The 23,108-nt window shown below is 46.5% G+C and overlaps 2 protein-coding genes across 6 annotated transcripts in view; one reads left to right on the top strand and one right to left on the bottom strand.

Annotated features, from left to right (window-relative positions):
• Positions 1-23,108, bottom strand: part of LOC111867825 (ionotropic receptor 21a) — a 38,587-nt gene that overhangs the window by 7,152 nt on the left and 8,327 nt on the right. For 2 of the 4 annotated variants that reach the window (XM_033752825.1, XM_033752826.1), the window contains exons 4-8: positions 5,179-5,336; positions 4,379-4,530; positions 3,146-3,279; positions 1,990-2,284; positions 543-672 (exon numbers count right to left, since the gene is read on the bottom strand). In XM_033752825.1, coding sequence (XP_033608716.1) covers positions 543-672; positions 1,990-2,284; positions 3,146-3,279; positions 4,379-4,530; positions 5,179-5,336 — 869 coding nt within the window. Of the gene's footprint in view, positions 1-542; positions 673-1,989; positions 2,285-3,145; positions 3,280-4,378; positions 4,531-5,178; positions 5,337-6,465; positions 6,807-8,492; positions 8,554-23,108 lie in introns of those variants that run through there. The other 2 variants (XM_033752828.1, XM_033752827.1) reach the window with 2 other exon arrangements.
• On the top strand, positions 8,770-13,884 carry LOC111867828. Of its 2 annotated transcripts, none has more exons than XM_023858016.2 (3): positions 8,770-9,169; positions 11,147-11,461; positions 13,109-13,884. In XM_023858016.2, exons 2-3 carry the CDS (start codon positions 11,155-11,157, stop codon positions 13,315-13,317), a joined length of 516 nt encoding a protein of 171 aa, XP_023713784.1. In that variant the 5' UTR covers positions 8,770-9,169; positions 11,147-11,154; the 3' UTR covers positions 13,318-13,884. The 2 variants fall into 2 exon arrangements, with proteins under 2 accessions (XP_023713784.1, XP_023713785.1); XM_023858017.2 differs by lacking the exon at positions 8,770-9,169 and adding an exon at positions 9,196-9,358.

Raw genomic sequence — 23,108 nt, 5'->3', positions numbered from 1 at the left:
AAATGTGAAGTTTATTTGTGTAGTTATAAATTCACATCATTGAACCCTGTTTTGGGCTATGTTAGACAATGTCGATTTGTAGTCCGGATGTCTGAGGTTCAAATCTCGGTCTGTAGAGCAGCTGTCCTGACAGAGAGTTCTCACGGTTTCTTCAGCCTCTCCAGGCAAGCTTGACGATGGTGCCTCAGATTAGGCCATGACTGGCTCATTCTACATCCCTTTCAATTCATCATTCACTACTTGCCCTATGGTTTGACACTATATCACCTGAGCTACTGACAGCATCATTAAATGGACCATAAATAAATAAAACTGCGCCTGGGCAAGCCAATTCACATACTCAGAACCCTTCATCTACAGAGTCTTCTAGTTTCCTGCCTCTGGGCCATATCATTAGTGGGCCTATCATGGCAACAAGACATCATACTGTGATCAAATGGCAAACATGACTTCACTATATGATAGAAAGTGATATGTCTTATAACAATTCAAGAGCTTACAAACTGCCCCCATTTCGTTAGCAAACCATGGTTTGTACCCACCTGATATGCAACACTCACAACAATACAATACAGCAGCCAGAACGCTGCAAATATTCGCACTGGCTGTGAGCGAGGTTTCATCCACACGGGGGCCATGATCAGCGTACCGCATGCATAGTGCATCACAGAGCTGGAACAGAGGGACATGCACCAACTGAAAGCTTAGGTGCATTGCCGAGCTCCAGTACACACATACAGTTCTTTACATGCGCGTCAACCAGTGTGAGAACATCCGCAACATTCTGCATAGACATAAGTATGTCAATCTCCATCTTCACTGTTGTAATACAGAAATGTTTCTGAAATAGCGAGTTCTTAGATATTTCATAAGACAGTCTGCACAGGGAGTCGACAACTGCCAGGCATCTACACACATACAGTAACACAACAAGTAGAAGGAACTGAATCCATGACCCCAGTGCTGGAACTACGAAAGATACTGCACCCAGTAACTCTAAATTAGCATTACTCTTGTACTGTACATTACATTCTATTCAGTGATGGAATATTTCTCACAAACCCCATTCAAATTTCAAGGGGAAAATGTTGCAGTTATCAACACCATACCCTATACTTAGTTCACTGTGATATGCTCCTAAGTATTGTAGTCCACAACAGACACTCTGAACCCATGATTCCACCGAATATGAACATTATGAACTTGAAAACTTACAGAAAACAGCTACATTTAAACAAAGATACTACATGTGATTACACTGCATGGTGCTGCTCTCTCTGGAAATATGCTACAAACTTCTTTTGGGAGAGGTTAACAATGCAGTACCTTCCATTTCCATTAACACACATGACAGAATAATAAGTGTCAGCATTTCATGTGTGTATATTGCAACAGAATGATATTTACTTCACAGAAAGAGCAAAAATTGTTAAAAAAAATAGATGTATCTATGCTAAGGAGCCGGGATAACACAGTCAGTATAGCGACTAGCTACAGGCTGGAGGACTGAGAGGTCAGAGTTCAAGTCCCGGTAGGGTTAAGCATTTTCTCTTCTCCGGGTCATCCAGATTAGATTTGGGGTCCACCCAACCTCCTATCCAATGGGTACTGGGGGTAAAGCAGCCGGGTCGTGAAGCTGACCACTCACCTCCATCTAGTGCCATGGTCAAGAAAATGGGGCTCTATACATCCACTCCCCCATGTGCCTTGATGATATGGTGCTTAGTTTATCAAGCACAGAGATAACTTTACCTTTTACCATGTATCTGTGATAACACACTCTCTTAACAGAAACCCTCCAGTGACATGTCCAGTGCAGCCAATACCTCACCCATAAACTAAAATTACCTGCAATGTGTCATCATCCTGTATCTCATATCTTTGCTCCACGAACTTCACACAACATGCCAGACCCTGTGTAAGCAAGTCACTCACACAGTCACCATGCTGCTGTGAATTTCTAGCTGACACTGTATAACACACTGTTACCTCGGCATGCCCCACAGTGGCTTCTCTTGAAGTTCCCATCGAGGCAGCACCCTTGGGAGGATCCAGAGGACGACCGCTGCCAGAAGGAGTGCAGCTACGATGAGACACCATGTGAGCAAGCTGAACTCCGTTGTGAATGCCACCCAGGGAGGGGGCTGCCGGCCCGCCCCAAGGGGCACACCCCATCCATAGCAGTCCCTTGCGAAACTTGCCGAATATTCCAGGAACCCTATATCCTGAGTACTGTGGGTCACGTGGCCAAACCCTACGTCACTCAAATTGTTGCTTATGTCAGCTGCAAGAGACAACAGTCCTGCATGGTGACTTGCGGACAAGTCAATGGGGTCTGATTCAGTTGTGTGAGACATTACTATCATTTTAGGCAAATTTTATATTCTGGCCTGTTTGGTAAATAGGTACCAACATTTCAGAGGAACCTACTGTCTCAAACTTCATGACAAAAGATATAGGTTTGTGGCAAAATGTGTTCCGTGATCCAAGAAACGGAGGACAAGAACTGCAGCTAACAGCAAACCACTGCAGCTGTGTGAACAGAATGGTACAACCCAGAAGACAGCCATCTGTTCAGTCGCTACTGCAAGGAACTTCAAGTCTAAAACATTTTTTCTTAATTGGAAGCTTTTAATCATGTTAATAAGTTTTAAAATCAATATGATGCTCTAAATTACATTTTGATAATCCTCCTGTTGACTAGATAACTGCATGGAGCTGACTCCTTCCTGAGAAGCCAACAGTTTATCAGCGACTCAAGAAATTTCCAGCATTTCAGAGAATCTGAAGGTTCATAGCTGTGTTCAGCTGTTCAGCAGGGTTGTCACTGGTCCATACTCTGAGCCAGACGAATCCACTTAACACCCTAATATCCTACTTCTTATTTTAATATTAACATCCCATCTACAACCAGGTCTTGCTGGTGGTCTCTTTGCTTCTGGTATTCCTCTCAGAACTCTGTGTACACTTCTCTTAGTTCCAATGTGTGTTACATGTCCTACCCATCTTACCATCTTTGATTTCTCATTCTAATTATATCTGGCAAGGAGTGCCTGAGGACTTGTCATGTCAATGTGACAAGGGACTAAGTTTGTGCCACGAGGGGTGTCTGTGTAGATGTGTAGTCAGTGAAACTGAGACGCACCTATCATGCCGCTGACGGAGCCATTGTAGTGCACCCAACCCCAGTAGTAGCCATCATGGGGCAATGAGATGATCACAGTGAAGTTCATCGTGCTAGCCAACGTGTTCACCAGACGCACCTCAATCCCATCCACACTGCAACAAGGAGAGCAAGGAATCAGCTCAGGCACCCACATTCAGCAGGCATAACGCCCGAGTCGCACCAGTCCCCTTCTCCCACTGCTCGCAAGCTACAGCCCTTACAGTTCAAAGTAACTCCATGGAGCTGACACTAACTGAGCCACTCAAGAAATTCTCAGCATTTTATGGAACTGGAGGGATCACTACCATGCTCACAGGAAACCGCCACTGATCTGAGTCCTATTTGAGAAACTAACAGCAACTGAGCCACTCAAGAAATTCTCAGCATTTTATGGAACAGGAGAGATCACTACCATGCTCACAGGAAACCACCACTGATCCATCTCCTGAGCCAGATGAATCCAGACCACACATTCCCAGCCTCTTTCTTTAGCATCCACTATAATATAACAAAAGCTCTCATCAGAGCAGTAGAAAACTCTGGAAGGAGGGGCCAGTGACAAGCAACTGACTGACTGTTCCCCACGTGCTCTTCACACGAACAGTGTGTGAACAGCACACTCATTACTTGAGCCCCTGATGACGGGAAGACAGTCTCTGAAACGCGCATGACAGTAGCTCCACATTAATGAAACTGACTGCCTGAGCACACATCACAGTACACAGTCCCCACTGAAGCTTCGTGTAACGTACATCTGTTACCTCCCATCTACATACAAGATGGTGGCCTCTTTGTTTCATGTTTTCCAACAAAAAATTTATATGCACGCTTCTCCTCTTCCACGCATTCTACATGCCCTGTCCATCCCATCCCCCTTCATCTACTTCTGTTCCTTAGGCCATTCCAAAGCATGAGGCCCTGTGTAACATTTTGTATGGCAAGGAGTTGTTAGCCCTACATCCAGCCCCAAATCTAAAGGACCACCCCATGTCAGCTGTCTGCACTAATAACTCATTATATTCACAGCAACCAGCAATATGTGGAGACCATCTGTTGCATCCACAACCTGCGGGCATGTCATTCCGTAGTGACGAGGGAGGCACTCAACATGGCTTCATTCGAAACCTGTCTCAGTAATGTATGAACTGTTATGTTAGAGAAAGGCTTTGTACTGTATACTGGCTGTCAAACTCTGACTTGTGCTTGCCTTACCTGTCTTTCCAGCGCTCAAACTTGTCACTCAATGACAGATTCAGAATGACGTCAGGTGCGAGGTCTATTGTTGTGAACCGCAGGGAGCAGCCATGTAGGGAAGTGACCTTGATGTCAGGGAACAGCCCCACTGAGGGGAACGCACCATCTACCTGCAAGACACAAACTTTCTCATAATCCTTAAAGGCATGAAAGAATCAAAATCCTACACACAACGCACTTTCACATACAAAACATGAAATGTTATTACACCAAGCACAGTCTGAAGACATGCCTTGCGAACACATGAATGTGGGCCAGTATGGCTCTGAGGCAGTCATAAAATCGCGGCAGAACTGTAGCTCTTAAGGTGAGAGGTTGTTAGACGCCCATCCACCACACAACCCAGAGGACGAACACTCATTCTCAAACGCTAATTCAATAACTGTCAGTAGATTTTATTTTCATTTGACGATCTCCTCCATCTGCGACCAGTGGCTGTGGTGAGATGAGACATATGTCTTTTTCTTTTAATTTGCGGGGTGGGGTGAGGCTGAGTTCACTTGGTACGTCGCCCACTTCTGGGCCTGTCGTACCAGCCTCAGTTGGCATGAATGCGGAGCAGTTAGTCCAATGAAAATTGACAGGAAACACTTGAATACTTGGAGAAAACCAGCCCCAGTGCCACTATGACAACCACAAATCCCACATAATCAGGCAGCTGCGATTGGAACCGGGGAACAAAATACCTGAACTGTGGCTACGTCACGTGGTAAGGCAATATGAGCCGTTGCCACGTGTCAGTAAAGTTCAAGTCTCACCCAGGGCAGCTGATCCACCAGTACGGGAGGTCCTGGCAGATGGCAGCTCTCCCGGTATGGGAAGATGGTGAAGACGCGCACAATGTCCCGATATGGCAATATCGCGACGACATCCGCCACCTCTGCCAGCCAGAACTGCTGGAACACCTCCTGAACATCTGCAACACATGGATTCATGGCCAGGCAAATGACGAAAGCTTTCACTGAATGATATTCACACCAAGCGAAGTGGGTAGCTTTCCGCATGAAGGAGACTGCAGGTCTGAAAACAGTTTGGAAAACAGCTATTCCGAGACAGACGCTTCGTTCTTTTCCTCAGGCCCTCCAGATAAATTTCCCATGATTCTTAGTTCAGAATTCAGTGGCAAGTCTCATCATGTTAAGTAAGTTGCAGTGCTCTTGACTTCGCCCACTTTCCGCAGTCTTCGTTCCAGTCCTGTAAGCTATCGTGATATTTCGAGGCCGGCATTTAACGCAATCGCCCATGAATATCACGCACAAATAAGTGCAAACAGTCTCCCGTATATGATATACTTCAGCCCTCATACCCACGTTAAATGTTATAAATATTCACAAAATAGACGCAATACACTGAAACAAAAGGGCTGATTGCGCGTTCGTGACGTGCTACACAACTTACATTAATGTGAAACGTCTGTTGCTATGGTAACACCGAAACTGCGGACGGCCGAGGAATCTGGGTTCCTTTTCCGGAAGGGGCAGGCATTTTTTTCTTCTCCATAGCGACCAGACCGGTTCCGAGACTCACCCAAACTCCTATCCAGTGGTTTCGGAGGCGACTTCGTCGGAGACAAAGCGTTCAGGGCGTGAAGCTCAATATTCACCTCCACCTACTGCCTAGGTTAAGAATGCGTGGGTCGATGCCTCCGCCCCTCCATCCGTCCTAGCGGCGTGGTGCTTAGTTAAGCATGAAACAACATTACCTTTTTAATGACGTTATGAGTAGCTTGGATATGTGGAGCGTCCGACGATCGGGCGATCTGTGAGTGCCGGACTGGAAGGAAGGGCTCGGTGTAGGACACAAAGCGAGCTACATTACCACCCTCGCAGTGCACAACGTCGAATGGTAGGGTGACTGATGAACTGCAGGCAATACGGCAGGAACATCGTGCTATTTGGCTGGAGGGCCTGAGAAAACCAGGAAAATAGAATTGAATGTGTTCTGGCCGAACCGATCACTTCCTGAATATGACTGGACCTTTACCGCTATGACAACCTGCTCGATGACACAAATCAGATCTGATACATGAGTCGCCTTCAGCTCACATTTGTGGTCATGTGCCGCGGGATTCCGTCGCTCGGGGAACACCACGACGAAGTGCGCGCGCAACCAGCAACGCCGTACTCCGGCCTGGAACCTCGTCAGAACTTCGTCGTCGTCGTCGTCGGTATCCTCCAAGATGACGAAGAAGGCGCTAATGTTCAGTTCGCAGTTCGCCATGTTGAGATCACGTGATGTCGATACAAGCCTAGGGATGTCCAAGTCTGCCAGGAATGTGTCAACTCTGTGTTCACTTCTCTGTGATTCCCACCAGACCATCGCCCCTTGCGCGTCGCCGAGGCGCCCAGATGTGATGTCTCTCAGATAGTGGCGTCGCCAGTGCGAGCTTCAGGAACAGACAAGAGATACGTCATTTATATGGGGTTCTGGGATTACGGAGTTTCTGGGCTTTGTCCATTCTAAAGTAACGCAGCTGAATCTGCTTCCTTCCTCAGGCGAAAAGGTGGATGGAGCCTACTCAGATCCATCTCTTTAACTTTTCACCTGACGAAGGAACCAGATCCAGTTTCCGAAACGTAGTGTTCTCACAGAATTCAAGACAATGCGCGATGTCCATGACGAAACTCGATGACAAGTTATATTACTGCCTGCTTACATATACGTCTTTTGAGAAGCTTCTCAACCAAAATTCTACCCGCATTTCTTGTCTCCCCCATCCTACCCACACTCCTAGCATATTTCACTGCATTCACCACACAGCTCCTTGTTGCGCAGTAGCATAAACTGCTCACTTACTGAAAAATTGTTAGGGCCCTTGTCCGGGAGCACAGATTAATCCCATCTAGTGCACCCAACAGAAACGTATTATACTTCTACCTGATGACAGAAGCAGAACTAGCTTCCGAAACAATGCGTTTCTTTAACCAAAATAAGACACGCGTCACTTTGGTATTGTCAGTCTAAAACATCTTCGAAGTCGCGTCATAGTTAGAAAGCCGTTAGCTCTTGCAGGTACCACGACGCCACACCGGAAGTCTCGCGAAAACACAGGGCTGCCTACTAGAGGCGTGACGTGCCTTCGGAGATGTTCTAGACATACTAGAGGTCTAAAGTAAAGTCGACATGAAATGCTGGATACTTTGCCTGTTGGGCTTCATGAGTATCCCGTCTGTGAGGGGAGAGACACCGCCAGTGTGCAGCAAGAGCAGGAGGAGCCACACGCACCGTGACACCGTCCCCATTGGCTGACTGCTCGGTGAATCTGAACTAGCCAAGCAAGGACAGGCCCTGATTAGGATGACCAGAAGATACAGAAAGAGAAGAGATGGAGACGAAAGACAAATACTAAAGAAGAATGAAGATCTGTCTCAAAGGAGATGAAGGTTTATCTTCCGGTTTTGTACCCTGAAGATTGAAGCAGAAGATTCCTTTGAAAAGTTAGTGACGCTTTAGCAGAAAAGACGGCGTCAAATACCAGAAGATTGTAAACTTCATCGCCTTACAATGCTGAAAATAACGTAAGGAGGTCGTGGAAGCTACGAGATGAACTGCAGACAGCAACGCCGAGCGCTGAGCCAATAGCGTGTGTGTGACGTTGAGGACTATATTTCAGCTGCGTGTGAATGTAAGGACTGCTGATAAGAGTCGAAAAGCTGCGACTATCTTCAATACAATAACCGCTCTATCGTGAACTGAGTCATGTTAGTTCTGTACTGACAAATGTCTTCTCAGCTGATAAACGTGATCTAGTATAATGTAAAATTTTCCCCTTTTTGAAAAGAAAATTGTAGGACAACCATTTTAGGTCTTTATGTGGACATAAAATGGCGCGGTCTCCGTCTGTCGATAACACGACGGGAACGATAACGCACTTGTATAAATCAACATTTCGACGAACGCTAGAAATGTACAAATGATGCATGTCGGTCTTTGTCGAATGAACAAAACATCAGAGGCTGTTAAGATGTCTTCGAGCAAGTCAGCAAAACCGGCAACCCTTTCAGGCAATATGCCGGAACAGTGATTTAGGACACAATCGCTTTCTTCCAAATTCTTTCCAATTATCACTAACCTGCCATCCTACCGCTGGACACGATAATGGCCCACCTGACTACTCTCCCCCTCCACTGTCCTCTCCCTCTGTTCACCTTGAAATGGTTGCCATGGATACACACTGAAAGTGCGCTACATTTGAGGATCAAGGTCCTTGCACGTGGCGTCCACTGATAAGCACGGGTCAAGGCTTATCTGCAGAGCAACAGCCTTCAGTTGCCAAACAAGTTGTGTCTTCAGCTGATAATGTTCGGACACTGAAGGCGTCAATCGTAGCAATGCCTAGCCTAATGCGGGGGTTGCGTTCTTCAAAAGCCATGGTTATAGAAAACTGCGGGTTACCGGGCCCGCGGGCCCGCCCGGTCTTCTAATTAATGCAAAATCTGACGGCTGTGAATATGAAGATTACTGAAGATCACTGTCTACATATTCACCGCTGATATTATCTCACACCGCTTTAGCCCTGGGGAAACAAACATTGGGTGGACACCGGAGTCAGTGTGGACGCTGTGGAGCAGAGCTGCTGACTATGCTGAGACTCGAACCGCGGTTCATCCCCACACTGTTGGTGAAGACGCCCGCCGTTTCTGGACGTCCCCCCACTACGAGCTCGCGTGTATTCCTTTCACTATACACTAGCGTTTCCGCAGTTCGGCGTCCATTCGAGGCGAGGCTGCGAGCAGCACAGGACACGAGGTACGCACTCCTTCACGCAACTTCTATGTTAGTGTACGCCTGCGTGCTAATGCTGGGGTTGGCTGCCATAAGTCGCAAGAACTTACATTTAAAAAGGCTTTTATTTTTCTATTCGTTATCACACACTACATGTTTCAAATGTAACCGGTGATCACCAGGTGACACATAAATCACCAAAATACAGAGGCTGTAAGTATAAATTTGTTAGAATACGGAAGTGACTATGTCGAGTTCATGTAGATATGAACTAGTGAAGAGCTCTGTCTTCTGAGACATGACGCCGTGTAGGCCGTTGAAGCTCTGTTTGTTACTTGCTTTATGCCGGCTTCTTCCTTGGCTTATTCTTCGACCATAAAAGAAACGCAACATGTCCTCCGAAACGTCTTTTAAATCAAATCGGACTCCATGGCGTTATATTCCAGATGATATAACTCTTCACAACCCCCGCTGTAGTGTTACTGTTTCTGACACCACATGCTGTAGTAGTCTTACTCATGCAAGTAAGGAACCGCTTTACGAGAGATCCGAGCTACTCGCGGCGATTAATACCAACATTACTGTCTACGACATGCGACGTTGTGTGTACTGGCAAGGAACCGGAATTGGCCTATTTCAGATGCTATACCCGCATTTCCTTGAAAATTCTGCATAAAACCACGGAAAGGCTGTCAGTCGGCGTCCTGGCCGGGATTCAAACTAGGCACCTCCAGAATATGACTGAAGCCCTACTGCTTGAGACAACTTTCTAGGTGACCTCGTGCAGTCTGGTACATACCAAGGCGCCTACATACACTGTACAACACAACGCAAATCGCAGCGGGATTCGAACCCCGCATCGAAAAATTTGAAAATATTAATTTTGTATTTATTTAACATTTTAAATATATCAGGCTATATAGCGTCGAATGTAGGGGTAATAAGTGAATAATAAATTGAAAAGGCTGTTTCCGAACCGAGCCATGAACCTGAGACCTCCAGAATATGAAGTAGAGGAACTGCCCAGCCGGTTGTTACGGAGCAACGAAAAACTTAGGCTGAGTGAAGATCTGGCCTTCGTACAGATTGTCTGATGTGGAACCGCCTTTCTAGTGGAAATAAAACTGGTTATCGAACCCAAGATTTTGGATGTTGTTTTTTAATTAAGTCGAGTTTGCATATAAACTGCCCCGGCTGTTGACAGTGGCTTCTTACGAAAACATTTTTTTATTTAACCCCTTTTTTTTTACTTCTTAGCGACAAACCAATTTTCCAGGCTTCCTTTTGGAAGGTGAGAAAAAAAACGAAACAAAGAAAGCGCCCCCAGGCCAGGTCAGGGGCCCGCGAGCCGTGCTTGTGCCTGCTTCTCACTAGCGTCTCCCGACGTCCTGACGTCATGACGCTCTCCGCGTCCGTCGCTGCAGGAGACCGCTACCTCATTCCCCTCTCCTCGCGAAATGTTCCCATATTTACTCTTGTGCTACTTCGTGCCGGCGTCAGCAGCCGGAATACACACAGTATGGAAATTATTTGGAAGGTGATGGGTTATGACCTTATGGAGGTACTATCCTGGTATTTGCCTGCAGGCACTGATGAAAATCATTAAAATAATCAGGACAGCCGGTGTTGTGGCTGAGATTCGAACCCAGCACCTCCGGAATGTACATATGTCAGAAACGTTACCTCTAAGCCAACCTGCTCAAGATGCACTGACATTTCCAACACGAGAGTGAACGAGTCTGGAGACGAATGGCGCAAACTTCGAGAAGAAACAATTCTCAATAAGTTGTAAACTGTAGGAACAGAATTTGTCTTAAGAGTCCGCGTGACCTATAAGATAACTTGCGTAAGTATGTTACAAGGGAATCGATTCTTATTAGCGGATAACAAGAATGTACATAACGTGACGTGGGGGACTTGCTACCTGAACTCTTCATGACGCAACACCTGTTACAGCTGACCACAGTGAACACTGTACCAATGTTGGCAAATTCTGTACAGGTGTCAAGATGATTCCTGCAACCAAATTGCTGGCCTTCACGGCGCTAATTTCGTGCACCGGAGTTCGCGGACAACTGGAACAAATCCAGTTCCTAAACCAATTCCCATTCCTGGGACAATTTCCCATTCAAGGCCAATATCCCACACAGGGACACTATCCATTTCAAAGCCAGTACCCATTTCAGCTGCAATATCCCGTCGAAGTTCAAGTTCCTTTCCAGGAACCGGCACCACAAGCGACGCTACCTGCCGCCACCTGCAGATACTGGTGCCACACGCCGGGCCCTGTGAGGCAGTTCCACTGTTGCCCCATGGGTGAGTTGCGCCTGCGCTGTAAGCGGTGCCCAGACTTCTTAGCTACTGTCCAGGGGCGCTTTGCAATGGGCAAACTGTTGTTAGCAACTGGCAAAGAGCTCTTAACACTGGACAAACTGTTGCTACCAATCGCCAAACTATTAGTAGCGACTGGAAAAGGGCGCTTTGCAATGGGCAAACTGTTGTTACCAATCGGCAATGTGTTCACAGCGACTGGAGAAGGGCTCTTAGCAATGGGCAAGGGGCCAACTGCGACAAAATTTATTACTTAACTGTTACGAATTCCTCAACTGAGCTGGAGTCTGGGCTTGGAAGTTGATGGCAAGCCTGTATTCACACTGTTTCGTAGCATTCTAGCACCAGAGTCTTCTGCATGCTTCCCAGAAGGCGCCCTGCAGCAGAACCTCAGTGGTTTCACCATAAAACTTGTGTGTATCGAGGCCGCCATGATATCATATTCTCAGGTGTTTATTTACGGCTTACTTAACGACCGAGGGTGTTTGAAAACAGGGTGCTGAGAATTCTTTGGCCTAAGGGGAAGGAAGTTATTTGTACCGAAGAGGGATGATGTGACAGGAGGTTGGAGAAAACTGCATAATGAGGAGCTTCATAACTTGTACTCTTCTCAAAGTATAATTAGAATGTTCAAGGCAAGGAGGATGAGGTGGGCAGGGCATGTAGCACGAATATGGGAGACGAGGAATGCGTATTGGATATTGGTGGGGAAGCCAGAAGGAAAGAGACCACTGGGAAAACCAAGGCGTAGGTGGGTGGACAATATTAAAATGGATTTTGGAGAGCTGGGATGGGATGGTATGGATTGGATTGATCTGGCTCAGGATAGGGACCGGTGGAGGGCTCTTGTGAACACGGTAATGAACCTTCGGGTTCCATAAACTTCCGGGCAATACTTGAGTAGCTGCAGATCTGACTCTCCTCAAGGACTCAGCTCCATGAGTAAGGGGAAGGAAGTAGGAGGATTGAGAAAAGTACATAATGATGTGCTTCATAATTTGTAGGCCTTCTCTTCATAAAATATTACAGTACATACATAATAAAATAAAGGAGGATGGGATGGGTGAGTCATTCAGCATGCATGGTAGCAGTGCGGCGTATACACGGCGTCGGTAAGGAAATCTCGTGGGAAAGTGACCACCAAGAAAATCTAAACATAGATTCTAGGGTAACATTAAAATGAATCTTCAAGATAATGGGTGGAGTGTTATGGACTGGATTCATCTGGCTCACATGGTAATGAACGTTTGGGTTCCATAAAATGATGGGCATTTCTTGTGTAGCTGAGCGACTGTTAGCTTCTAAAGGACCCTCTCACACTACATAGCGGCTGATTTCAAGGCGATTTGTGAATGAGGGAAAGGGTGCTGAAAGAAGCAGTGGCCTACTTTAGGATATTATCGCCACATGTCCCGTAAGGGACTGAGGAAAATCACAAGATACCTGCAAGTATAGTCGGTCGTCGAGCAGAACTTTGAACCTAGGATCTCGGGAATGTGATGCAGATATGTTGAGGGCTCTACCTTGAAGTCAGGTGGAGTGAAATTACATGACGTAATATTCATACCAAGTTGAGAGCTCACAGACATGCGCGCACTCACACACGTGTTAATTCGTCGCGCTATGTTTCAGGGGGTAAGCCCGGCATATGTCCGCAGATTAGCCGTGAGATGTGCGCCCAGTACACACCAAGAATCGATGCCGTGCCCTGCACGTTCGACTACAACTGTGCTGAAACTGACAAGTGCTGCTTCGACCCATGCCTCAACACAAACACCTGCCAGGTCGCCGTGATACCTCTGCCGGAACTGCAGCACTCTGCATTTGCGACAGAGCAATGAGTTGGGGTGTGCGTCACAACTGTGTCTGGACAAGATGTTGGCTGTACTGTCTTCGCTCGCTGCCAATACAAGAAGTTAACTGAGCAATCATTTTGTTATGTTTTGGTTATGTTCCTGCCTTAACTCTCAATATTCACTGCCAATACAAAAGTTAACTGAGCAATCATTTTGTAATGTTTTGGTTATGTTCCCGTCTTAACTCTCAATATTCACTGCCAATACAAAAGTTAACTGAGCAATCATTTTGTAATGTTTTGGTTATGTTCCTGCCTTAACTCTCAATATTCACTGCCAATACAAAAGTTAACTGAGCAATCATTTTGTAATGTTTTGGTTATGTTCCCGCCTTAACTCTCAATATTCACTGCCAATACAAAAGTTAACTGAGCAATCATTTTGTAATGTTTTGGTTATGTTCCCGTCTTAACTCTCAATATTCACTGTCAATACAAGAAGTTAACTGAGCAAATATATTGTAATGTTTGGGTTATCTTCCTGCCTTAACTCTCAATATCCACCGTCAATACAAGAAGTTAACTGAGCAAATATATTGTAATGTTTGGGCTATGTTCCTGTCTTTTAATCATCATCCTCTCCAGCATCTGCATACTCAGCCCTGACATACAAGTCATGAAACAAAACTCTTACTCCGTTTCAGGTCTTCCCAAATTTATTTTTCCTTTCAGAGGTTATTTTGATATATTTTTTAAAATCCTGTCACAGCTCTTCCCGCCAACATATTCTCTCCAGTTTCTTGTGTATTACTCTATAAATTCTGCAATTTGTAGCATCTGTCCTTGTCTCACGCTCGCTATCAATCTTCTCTCTTCTGGCGCTGTACAGTTCCTAATCAGCCCGATCATTTAACTACCATACTTCATACACAAAGGCAAAATGCTGCCACCGGCCTTGTTACGCTGACGTGTGATTCACAGACAGTGCTCCAAATTGCGGTCGATAAGGCTTTATCCGGCCCAATGCAATTCTCGCCCCAGAACAATCTATCACAGTTGTCGAGGTGCGGTGCGACCCGTACTGGTTGGTAGCGACTGCAGTAACTGCAACAACGGCCGATCGAGCTAGCGCAGGCGGCGACCCTTCTGGCTTGTATTCAGAGGGCCCAGCTTCGCGCACCGACTAGCCAAACAGGCTGATCTACAGCTAATGCTCCAGACTTTTATTCCAGAGGTGTTCGGTTCGAATCTCGGACGGAACACCTATTATTCTCACTGAATTTCTTAGTCCCTCCAGGCAAATTCCGAAAGTTCCTTGAATAGGCGACGACCACTTCCTTGCACATTAATCGGTCATCCGACGCTATAAGTCTATAGTTCAGGTACGGACAGCGTCGACTATCCTGAGGTTAGTCGTGCTTCTCCTCAGTCCCTCCAGACAAATTCCGGGTCAGCTCAACTCAGACCCACAACCGCTTGTTTCCAGTTTACTATTTATTAAATCAATCGGCGTGATATAGCCTGAGCCGCTTACAGCGTCGTCAAATCGGCCATAAATAAGTAACGGCACGTGTATGGCCCAGATCCGCCGGTCTGAGGATGAGAATACACAACACCCTGGCAAGTTTGCAAGATGCCGTCAGCACAACACGTAGCATGGTATGCGAATGATCAACTGGGAAGCATCTGAAAGGAAGAGACCGTTGCCTAGTCGAGGCCTTACCCTAGTATTTGCCTGGGGACAAACAAATGAAGAACCTCAGTCAGTAGAACCGGTGTCCCAGCAGACATTCGAATAAAGCGTTATCGCTATGCTCACCCGCTCGGCCCCAGCAGTGAGGAAGTGGTCACAAAATGGAGCCAGACCACAGAGGTGAGTCGCCGGCCGATCGTGTGTATTGGCAGGGGATAAATCCCGAGGGAGCAACAGACTGGCCTGATACATCGGAGTAACTAACCCACGTATTCATCCAGGTTCACTTTAATATTATCCTCCTGTCGACATCCAGGAATTTGGTTTTAGCTTTACTAATGAATAGTACTGTAAATATCGCGACTCCAAGCAAATGTCTGATGCAGCAAGGCTTCTGAGTTTGCATTCGGGAGACGCCCATTTCGAATCTCGACAGGGGCCATAGCCTACCCTGACTGAGCTTTCTTGGCTTTCCTCAGTCCCTCCAGGCAAACACAGGGACAGTACCTTAACTTATGCCGCTACCGCCTCCTTCCACATCCCTTCCAAAACATTATTCACTAATCACACCACCAATCGACGCTATACGGCCCGAGGGTCGTTAAAGAAGCCTGCACCGCTGCATTATTGTGGCCGGTTGCGAGACAGACGTTCTCCTGCTGGTTCCCCGCCCACATCACGCGATATATATGCATGGCAAGGGCGCCTCCGTCCCCCAGTCACACAATAGGCACGCGACTTGGAGCGTCTCTTTGCGCGGCGGGCGAGTCTAACTACAGCAGCCACGGAATGGTGAGTACATTCCCACAGGAACAAGGAGGTGTCAGTGTCTTCCATTATAAAAAGCTCTTACTGTATATACTATGCACGTTCTCCATTTCAGGATTGTTTTGCCACTTAAAGCACACTAATTCTGTCCACACGGTGTATTTGTGTGTCCCGTATGGCTTTAACAACAAACAGCGACTGTTGTTCTAAATAGCATTAACCGGTTGGTCCCTGTAGCGGAGACAATGTGTTCCCTGTGAGGTTCGGACTGAACCTCATTTAAATGAATTCCCTGCTTCGAGAGATTATTCACTTCTTTCGAATGGCAAAAAAAAAGGAAAGCTATCTATGTTGGGCCCAGTAGTCCTCAGTTATGGCACTTGTACTGACAACTGCAGCTACACGGCTGTCACCCTTCAAGCTTCGAAGGGTTAAACTCGTTATGATTTCTGTAAATCTTTGCGCACAGAAGTAAAGCGGGAAGTCTGAAGGAAACTGCGCAGGGGCGCACAGGCCAGTATTCTGAATTCAGTAGGAAGGTATGCCTCCACTCTTCACACGCGCGTCAGTTAAGAACGACAATTGTGAGGCATTTCAGCTTACAGTACTAACTTCATGAAGCTGAGGCATTCTTGAGAAGCCGCCAGTTGTACAGCTACTCAAGAACTTCCTAGCTTTTTATGCAATCCAAAGGCTCATTACCGTGTTCAAAAGAGCCCTTCACTCTCCCGTACCACTCCATCCTATTTCTCTAACATCCATTTTAATATTATCCAATTGCCTATGTTTTGGTCTTCCTAATGGTCTCCTTCCTTCTGGAATTCCTACAAATATCTTATATGCATTCCTCTTCTCCCCAATCGTGCTACATGCCCTGTCCATCATATTCTCCTTGATCATTCTAAATATACTCGGTGAAGAGCACAAGTTATGAAGCTCATCATTATGCAGTTCTCTGCAACCTCCTGTCACTTCATTTCTCTTCGATCCAAATATTCCCAACACCCTCAGACAATGTTCCTCCCTTACTGTCAGAGACCAAGTTTCACACCCATACAAAAACACAGGCAAAATTATAGTAGCTAATAGTACTCCACAATCAAAATTAATTTTATATTTATCTTGAGAACTGGACCAACGGCGCATATAAGAACTACAGCAAACGGAAGTCGCAGTCAAGTAACTATTGCTACTGCGTCGTATCCCTGAAGTAACGGGTTCAAATCTCGGCTTGTGCACTGGCCATTCTGAATGAGATTCCTTGTGATATTCCTCAGTCCGTTCATGAACATTCTGGGACAGCAGGCCTATCCAAACTCAGACCATGGCCGCTTCTTCCACATCCTTCCCACTTTACTATTCACTATGCACCCTGAGCTACCGACAGCGCCGTTACACGGTCCCTGCATGGATCGGGCGAGGCTGAAAGAGGTCAAATCGATTTCAGTTCGCTCGGCCGAATCATTCATTCCGAAAGCTCTGAGACAATGGAACCCTTATTAAAGGAATACTTCTTGTGGGCTCCGCCCCGGAAGCATGGAGGGTCCACCCTAACAAAATGAGGTCACGTGTCCTAATTATGAAGGTCTGACAACCAGATATGGTTACGGAAGACTGAGAAGTCCGCACTGCAACCGAATAATTGAACAATCACGTGATCTATTGTTTGAATCACGCAATTTGGTGATTTGCTGTAATCTGATGGCTCCTACAGACAAATTCACAGACGTTTTGGAGGAACGTACTGTCGAGCAAGTAACTAGCAATAAACAAGCGACAAATCCAGAACACGGAGGCAGCACGTTCTTCCGAAACGTCGGTGAACTTGTACCGGACTAGAAGCCCTCATATTACAGAAGATACTGCTCAAACCCGATCGCTTTCGGTTACTTGCGGAAAAGGAACAAAAAATACGCGAGGCTTGAGGCCCTCATGGCGGAAAACAAGAGCACTAGCTTGTGAGACTGAGGCCATGTAGCCTGGCACATGGCAACTGACGTTTCGGGAGGAGCGTAATGCCTCAACGTTCAAGTGTAGAAGAATACGCTGAGGGTAAATAAAATTGTAAGGAAATATGGAAAGGGAGGGCCACGTGAAGAGCACGAAGCTCCACCATGTTCTAGGCAGACTGGTCGCCAGGCTTAAGCACTGAACATTGCTTAGACCTCACCAAGAACAAACTTCTAATGTATTGTTGGCATATTCCCACTGTCTAAAAGCCACGACTGTTGAAATGGGTTAGACTTCGGACAGTCGCCATATTAGTACTGCTGGAGGCAAGAAATTACAGATGACCTCTAAAGCAACTCCGAAGTTATTACTCAGGACGCGATGTCCGGTTCTCCCTTCGGAAACTAGGCTAACATAAATATGGCCACCCCCCGTGGCAATACAATGGTAACTGGTGCCGCGCGGGTTGCTGACCGCAACCGCCCCCCGTGATCATTATCAAGTTTTCTGTTGCGTGACCCGGCGCCTCGCCCCTGCCGACACGCTACCTTCCACACATCCGTGTACAGCACGAAGCATCCCATCTCCAATTGCATAACGGAGGATCAACAGAAACCCTACACCTGCTGGTTATATTTATTTTTTCATTTGTTCATTTATGGCTGATATAAAGACACTACTGGTAGCTCAGAGTACATGGTAGACGTATGCAAACTGTGGCTCGCGAAGCGCGGGCGACTGTCTTGGACCCTTAGTGAGGCCAGAAACAAGAAATGAATATAATCCGCTCTTTTTACAAATGAATTAAATATATAGCAACCTGCTGCGTGGAGAACCTGTACTTAGATGAATGCGACTCCGCCATTTCTGAAAACTGTCATATCCGGCTCCGAAATTGAGTAAGTTTGGCCAGCCCTGTTACAGAGCGTCTAATGAGGCAGGAACTGCTTGAGGTAGTGTCGACGCGTTTGGAGGGATTGAGGAAAGTGATGGAACACCACAGACACGATTATCTGCCTCCGAGCAGAGGTTTTGGCTGGGAGAGCCCCGAAAGTGAAGCGGCAGCGCTCATCGCTCCGCCGAAACGTCCGCCCGGTACCGCGCTGTGTGAATGTCCGCCCAGACAACTGCCGCGTTCAGAAGTTCGGTTTGTCGCTCCCAAAATCAGTGGCCGCCCGCTCACATTTCCTGCTTTGCGCAGTGAAGTCACGGTACGCCAGTCCAGAAAACGTGCAACATTTTCATTCCATCTCGCTCTGTTAGTGTTACTGTGCTCAGGTCTCACTGGCTACGCCTGTGAGTTGCGCGGCCGTTATGCCGTACCAGTTGCACGTTGCAGCTCTGTTAAAAACTGTCACCTAGAAATATTTGGAAATGATTTCAAGAAATCACTAATATAATTCTATCGGCAACAAGGAAATGTAAATAAACGTGACTATGAAGACAGCCGTTTTCAGGGGCATGGCACCCTGTAGAAGTTCTCCAACGTTTCGGAGGAACGCACTGACTCCATTTTCAGTGTCGAAAGCAATCAGCGAGCTGCAAGTACACTCAGCTTGCCTGGCGTATTCTTTGACTCTAAAGATGGAGGCAGCACGTTCCTCCGAAACGTCGGTGAATTTCTACCTACTACACAGTGTCACATCCCGGGATACAGTACCTTTCAAAATAGACGTTCTTAATTACTTTGCATTTCTCATCCCTGACTTTTTTTTTTTTTTGCATTTTCATGGAGTGTAAATATTTCAAATATTTCGTTGTTAAGAAATTGCGGCCAATCGTGCAGAAGGTTCTAGAACAAAACTGATTTCAAAAGCCCCCCACCAGCTACACTGTACGTTACCTAATTTAACCCATTACGTTCACAGGGTGGGGGCACGCGTTAGCGTAGTTGGTTGAGGCACTATGCTACAAGTCGGAAGGTCGCGGGTTTGAGTCCAGATGAGGTCACTGGATATTTTAAATTTGCCTAATCCTTCCAGCCGCACTATGGCCTTGGGACCGATTCAGCCTCTAACAGAAATGAGTACCAAGAATCTTCCTGGGGGTAAAGGGCTGCCGGCGAGTAGGGCTGAAAAACTCACCGCCATCTGTGAGCTGATTGTCTAGAAAACGTGGGAGCCTCGACGTCTCACAACCCTATGGGCCTCCATGGCCTGTCACAGGGATAGCTTTAGCTTACCTTACGTTCATGGGGCTTTGGAGGAAGACAGAACGGGATAAAGCTACGAAAGGTATTCCTTTTTGTGGGCCCAGTTCGACGCCGTCAGCATCCTGACCCTATAAAGTTGGGTGGAAGGACGAATAGAACCTGACGAAAGGAAGCTGTCATGTCTTAATCGAGGCACTATCCTGGAATGTTACTGGACGGACTGAGGAAGACCACGACAAACTAAGTTACGATTGCCGCTGTGCCAACCGAGAACCTCCACGATGTAAGACAACGAAACAGAAGAGAAGGGGTGAAGAATGAACATGTGAAAGAAATTGTTTCCCCTTGAGTTTCAACGGGCTTTCTAGAAATCTAATTTAAAGGAGGAATATGGTCCATAAACATCCTCAGGGAGGCATAGCCGGTTTACTTAGCTACTTCGTCACTGTTCTCGGATATTCCGAACCAATGGGGNGGAGGGAACGAGAGGGGGAGAAAACTGTAAAATGAGGAGGTTCATAATTTTCAGTCTTCGCCCAATACTGTTAAGACGAAAGTAACCAGAATCCCCGGACAGGATATCCGCCCCCCGGACGATATGCAAATGAAGCGCTCAGTAATTAAAGTCAGACGCCCTACCGCTGAGATTTTTTAGTGCGGGGTGGAGTCCAACTGGGTCCACTAGGCACGGCGGCCACTGATTGGCCTATTGTAGCCTGCCCCGGGTGATCATGATGTTTGAGAATTTGGTGGAATGAAGATTGGCCGGGGAAACCGAAGTACCCGGAGAAAACCCGTCCCAGCGCCACTTTGTCCACCACAAATACCACTTGAACAGACCCGGGATCGAACCCGAGCCGCCGCGGTGGGTAGCCAGCGACTAACCGCTTGAGCTATGGCGCGACCATACCGCTGAGTTTACTTCCTAAGTCACTTATGTTTGTGTACAGTCTCATCATAACCAAACAGTCCCTTCATAGCCACGCACGTTCTGTAATGCGCATGCTTTAACGAACTTCTGCTTCAAGTTGAACCGTATTTCGCTCGCCTGCAACAATCTACTTCGGCAACACGCATAACATCAAAGTAGGAGAAGTTGCCGCACAATCCTGGCGATATGTAGGAGGCGCCTGAACTAGTAAACAGCGGCCAATTAGTTTGTTTCTTAGGTATCTAGATAGATAGTTATTTACTTAATAGTGCTTTCAGTCAGTCAGATAGTTAACCAGATGAGATTTGAGGCTTCAACGGCATTTACTTTGCCACTTTACGGCCTATGCCACACTACGATCTCTTGGTAGGTGGATACAAACACTGCCTCAAGCTTCAGGGTTTAAGTGATTAGTATGACGTTGTGACCAGGTTCACAACGGACCCTATTCACACCCTGTAGACTGCAATATACGTATACCGTCGCACTTCATTCCCTTAAGATAAATTTCAATATTCTCCATCTATATCTAGATTCCTCAAATGGACTCTTTCCTTTAAGTTTTCCAACGAAATTCTGTATTTTCCATCTGTCATATGTCATATGTGGCCCCCCTCCAATGTGAACGTCCTAATAATGTTTGGCGAACAGCACAGATTATGAACTCTTCATTATGCAATTAACCACAGAAAAAAACTTGAGAATAACTCGGTTTTATAGAAGAAAGTAATTTAACTCTGGCCCTGCTCTACCTAACATAGAGACAAATGCATCTGGGTATCAGGAAGGCCGTGGGTGTGCACTCCCTTTTCCAGCATATAAATTTCTAATACAATTACGCTGAAGACTGAATCATGAAACAGTTCGGCTAAACACGGGCATGCGCGCATGCGCAATGTGTAAGGCGATTCTTACAAACTACTGTTTATGTAAAACACTGAAGCGTGTACAACCGTTGCTATGTAATGACTGCGAGATACGCGAATAAACAAAGCCCGTTTCTAGGCAACGGATCGGTAAACACGTTCCTGAGGCAACGAATACGCAAGCAACAAGTGTTACTGTTCGAAACGGTATTTTCTGCTCGGTCCGTGCAAATGGGTTACAGGAAGCCAACTGAAGCGACCCAGTCAGTTGAGCTATACAAGGGAGGCTGAGAAGACATGGCGCTATACTTCAGTTGGGAGTAGTGAGTTAAGAGTGAGTTCTGTATGGAAGGCTGTGAAGAAATGGCCTGAGCGCATGAAGCTGAAGACCTACCACTGTTAGAAGCCACTGCCAGGGAACGGCTAGTGAAGACTTGGCGTGCAGTGCTTTGTGAAATGTGTAGATTAGCGGTGGGGGTGTAATTACGTTAGTCCCGAGCAGTGTGTATAAATGATGAATAATTTTCGGGGTTGATAACTAAATCACATGTAAATTCGGAATTAAAGAAACAGCATTTTGGAAATGCGTCAGGTTCGCGAAGTCACTACGCCTGCCGTTGCACGAGAAGTCGCTGTTTATAGAAAATATAGGTCAAAGTAGCAAAAACTTGCTTATGAACAAGTGACTGGCCACTCCTTTCTGAGCGAACGGCAATAACAATACGTGCCGATACGAGAGAGAGGCTTTTGTAGCCCGTTCAAGGTCCGTCCCGACAATCGTGTGACCTGCATTGCTCAACGGAATTCCCTGGCGTTTCTCCGGGAAACAAAGCGAGCTCACGAAGTCAGTATGCTCTATGTGTGTCGGTGCAATTTCCCCTTTCAACTTCTGAACTAGATGGCCGATTTTCGCCAATGTTGGTAAAGGCAAAAAGGTATTGTTGACCCTGTGCTTAATTAATTAAACACTATTCCATGAAGCCGTATTCGGGAGTGAAGATACAGCTCCGGCACTCTTGACCTCTGCTCTATATGGAGGTGAGTGGTCAGTTTCACGTCTCGGCTGATTTACCCCTCAGGAGTGTCCCCGGTATCCATTCGACAGGAGGCTAGGTGGGCCCCAGAGGCAGTCCTGACGCTATGAAAAAAATAAAAAAAATCTCTTGCCCCTTTCGGGGACCGAATTCCAATTCCTCAGCCGTCCAGCCAGTAGACCGTCGCTATACCGACTGAGCTATCCCGGCTCTCACCAAATTTGGTATGAAAGTTATGCTACTGGAGGCAACCCCACCGTCCCGTTTGGACAGTTTGTATAACAATAACAGCATGGCAGACAAGCGAAATTATGAGGTGGGAGCGACATTGGTATCAGTTTATGATCCACGAATTGTGTGCGGTATTATGACTCCGAAGAAGCACGCAACTTATTTCTTGTAGTGCGGAAACACTTCAGTTTTCGGTTTGATGATGACAACCA

This window comes from Cryptotermes secundus, unplaced genomic scaffold (genome assembly GCF_002891405.2).
Source record: "Cryptotermes secundus unplaced genomic scaffold, Csec_1.0 scaffold2252, whole genome shotgun sequence".
Classification (NCBI taxonomy): domain Eukaryota; kingdom Metazoa; phylum Arthropoda; class Insecta; order Blattodea; family Kalotermitidae; genus Cryptotermes; species Cryptotermes secundus.
This window is presented reverse-complemented; position numbering and strand designations above follow the sequence as displayed.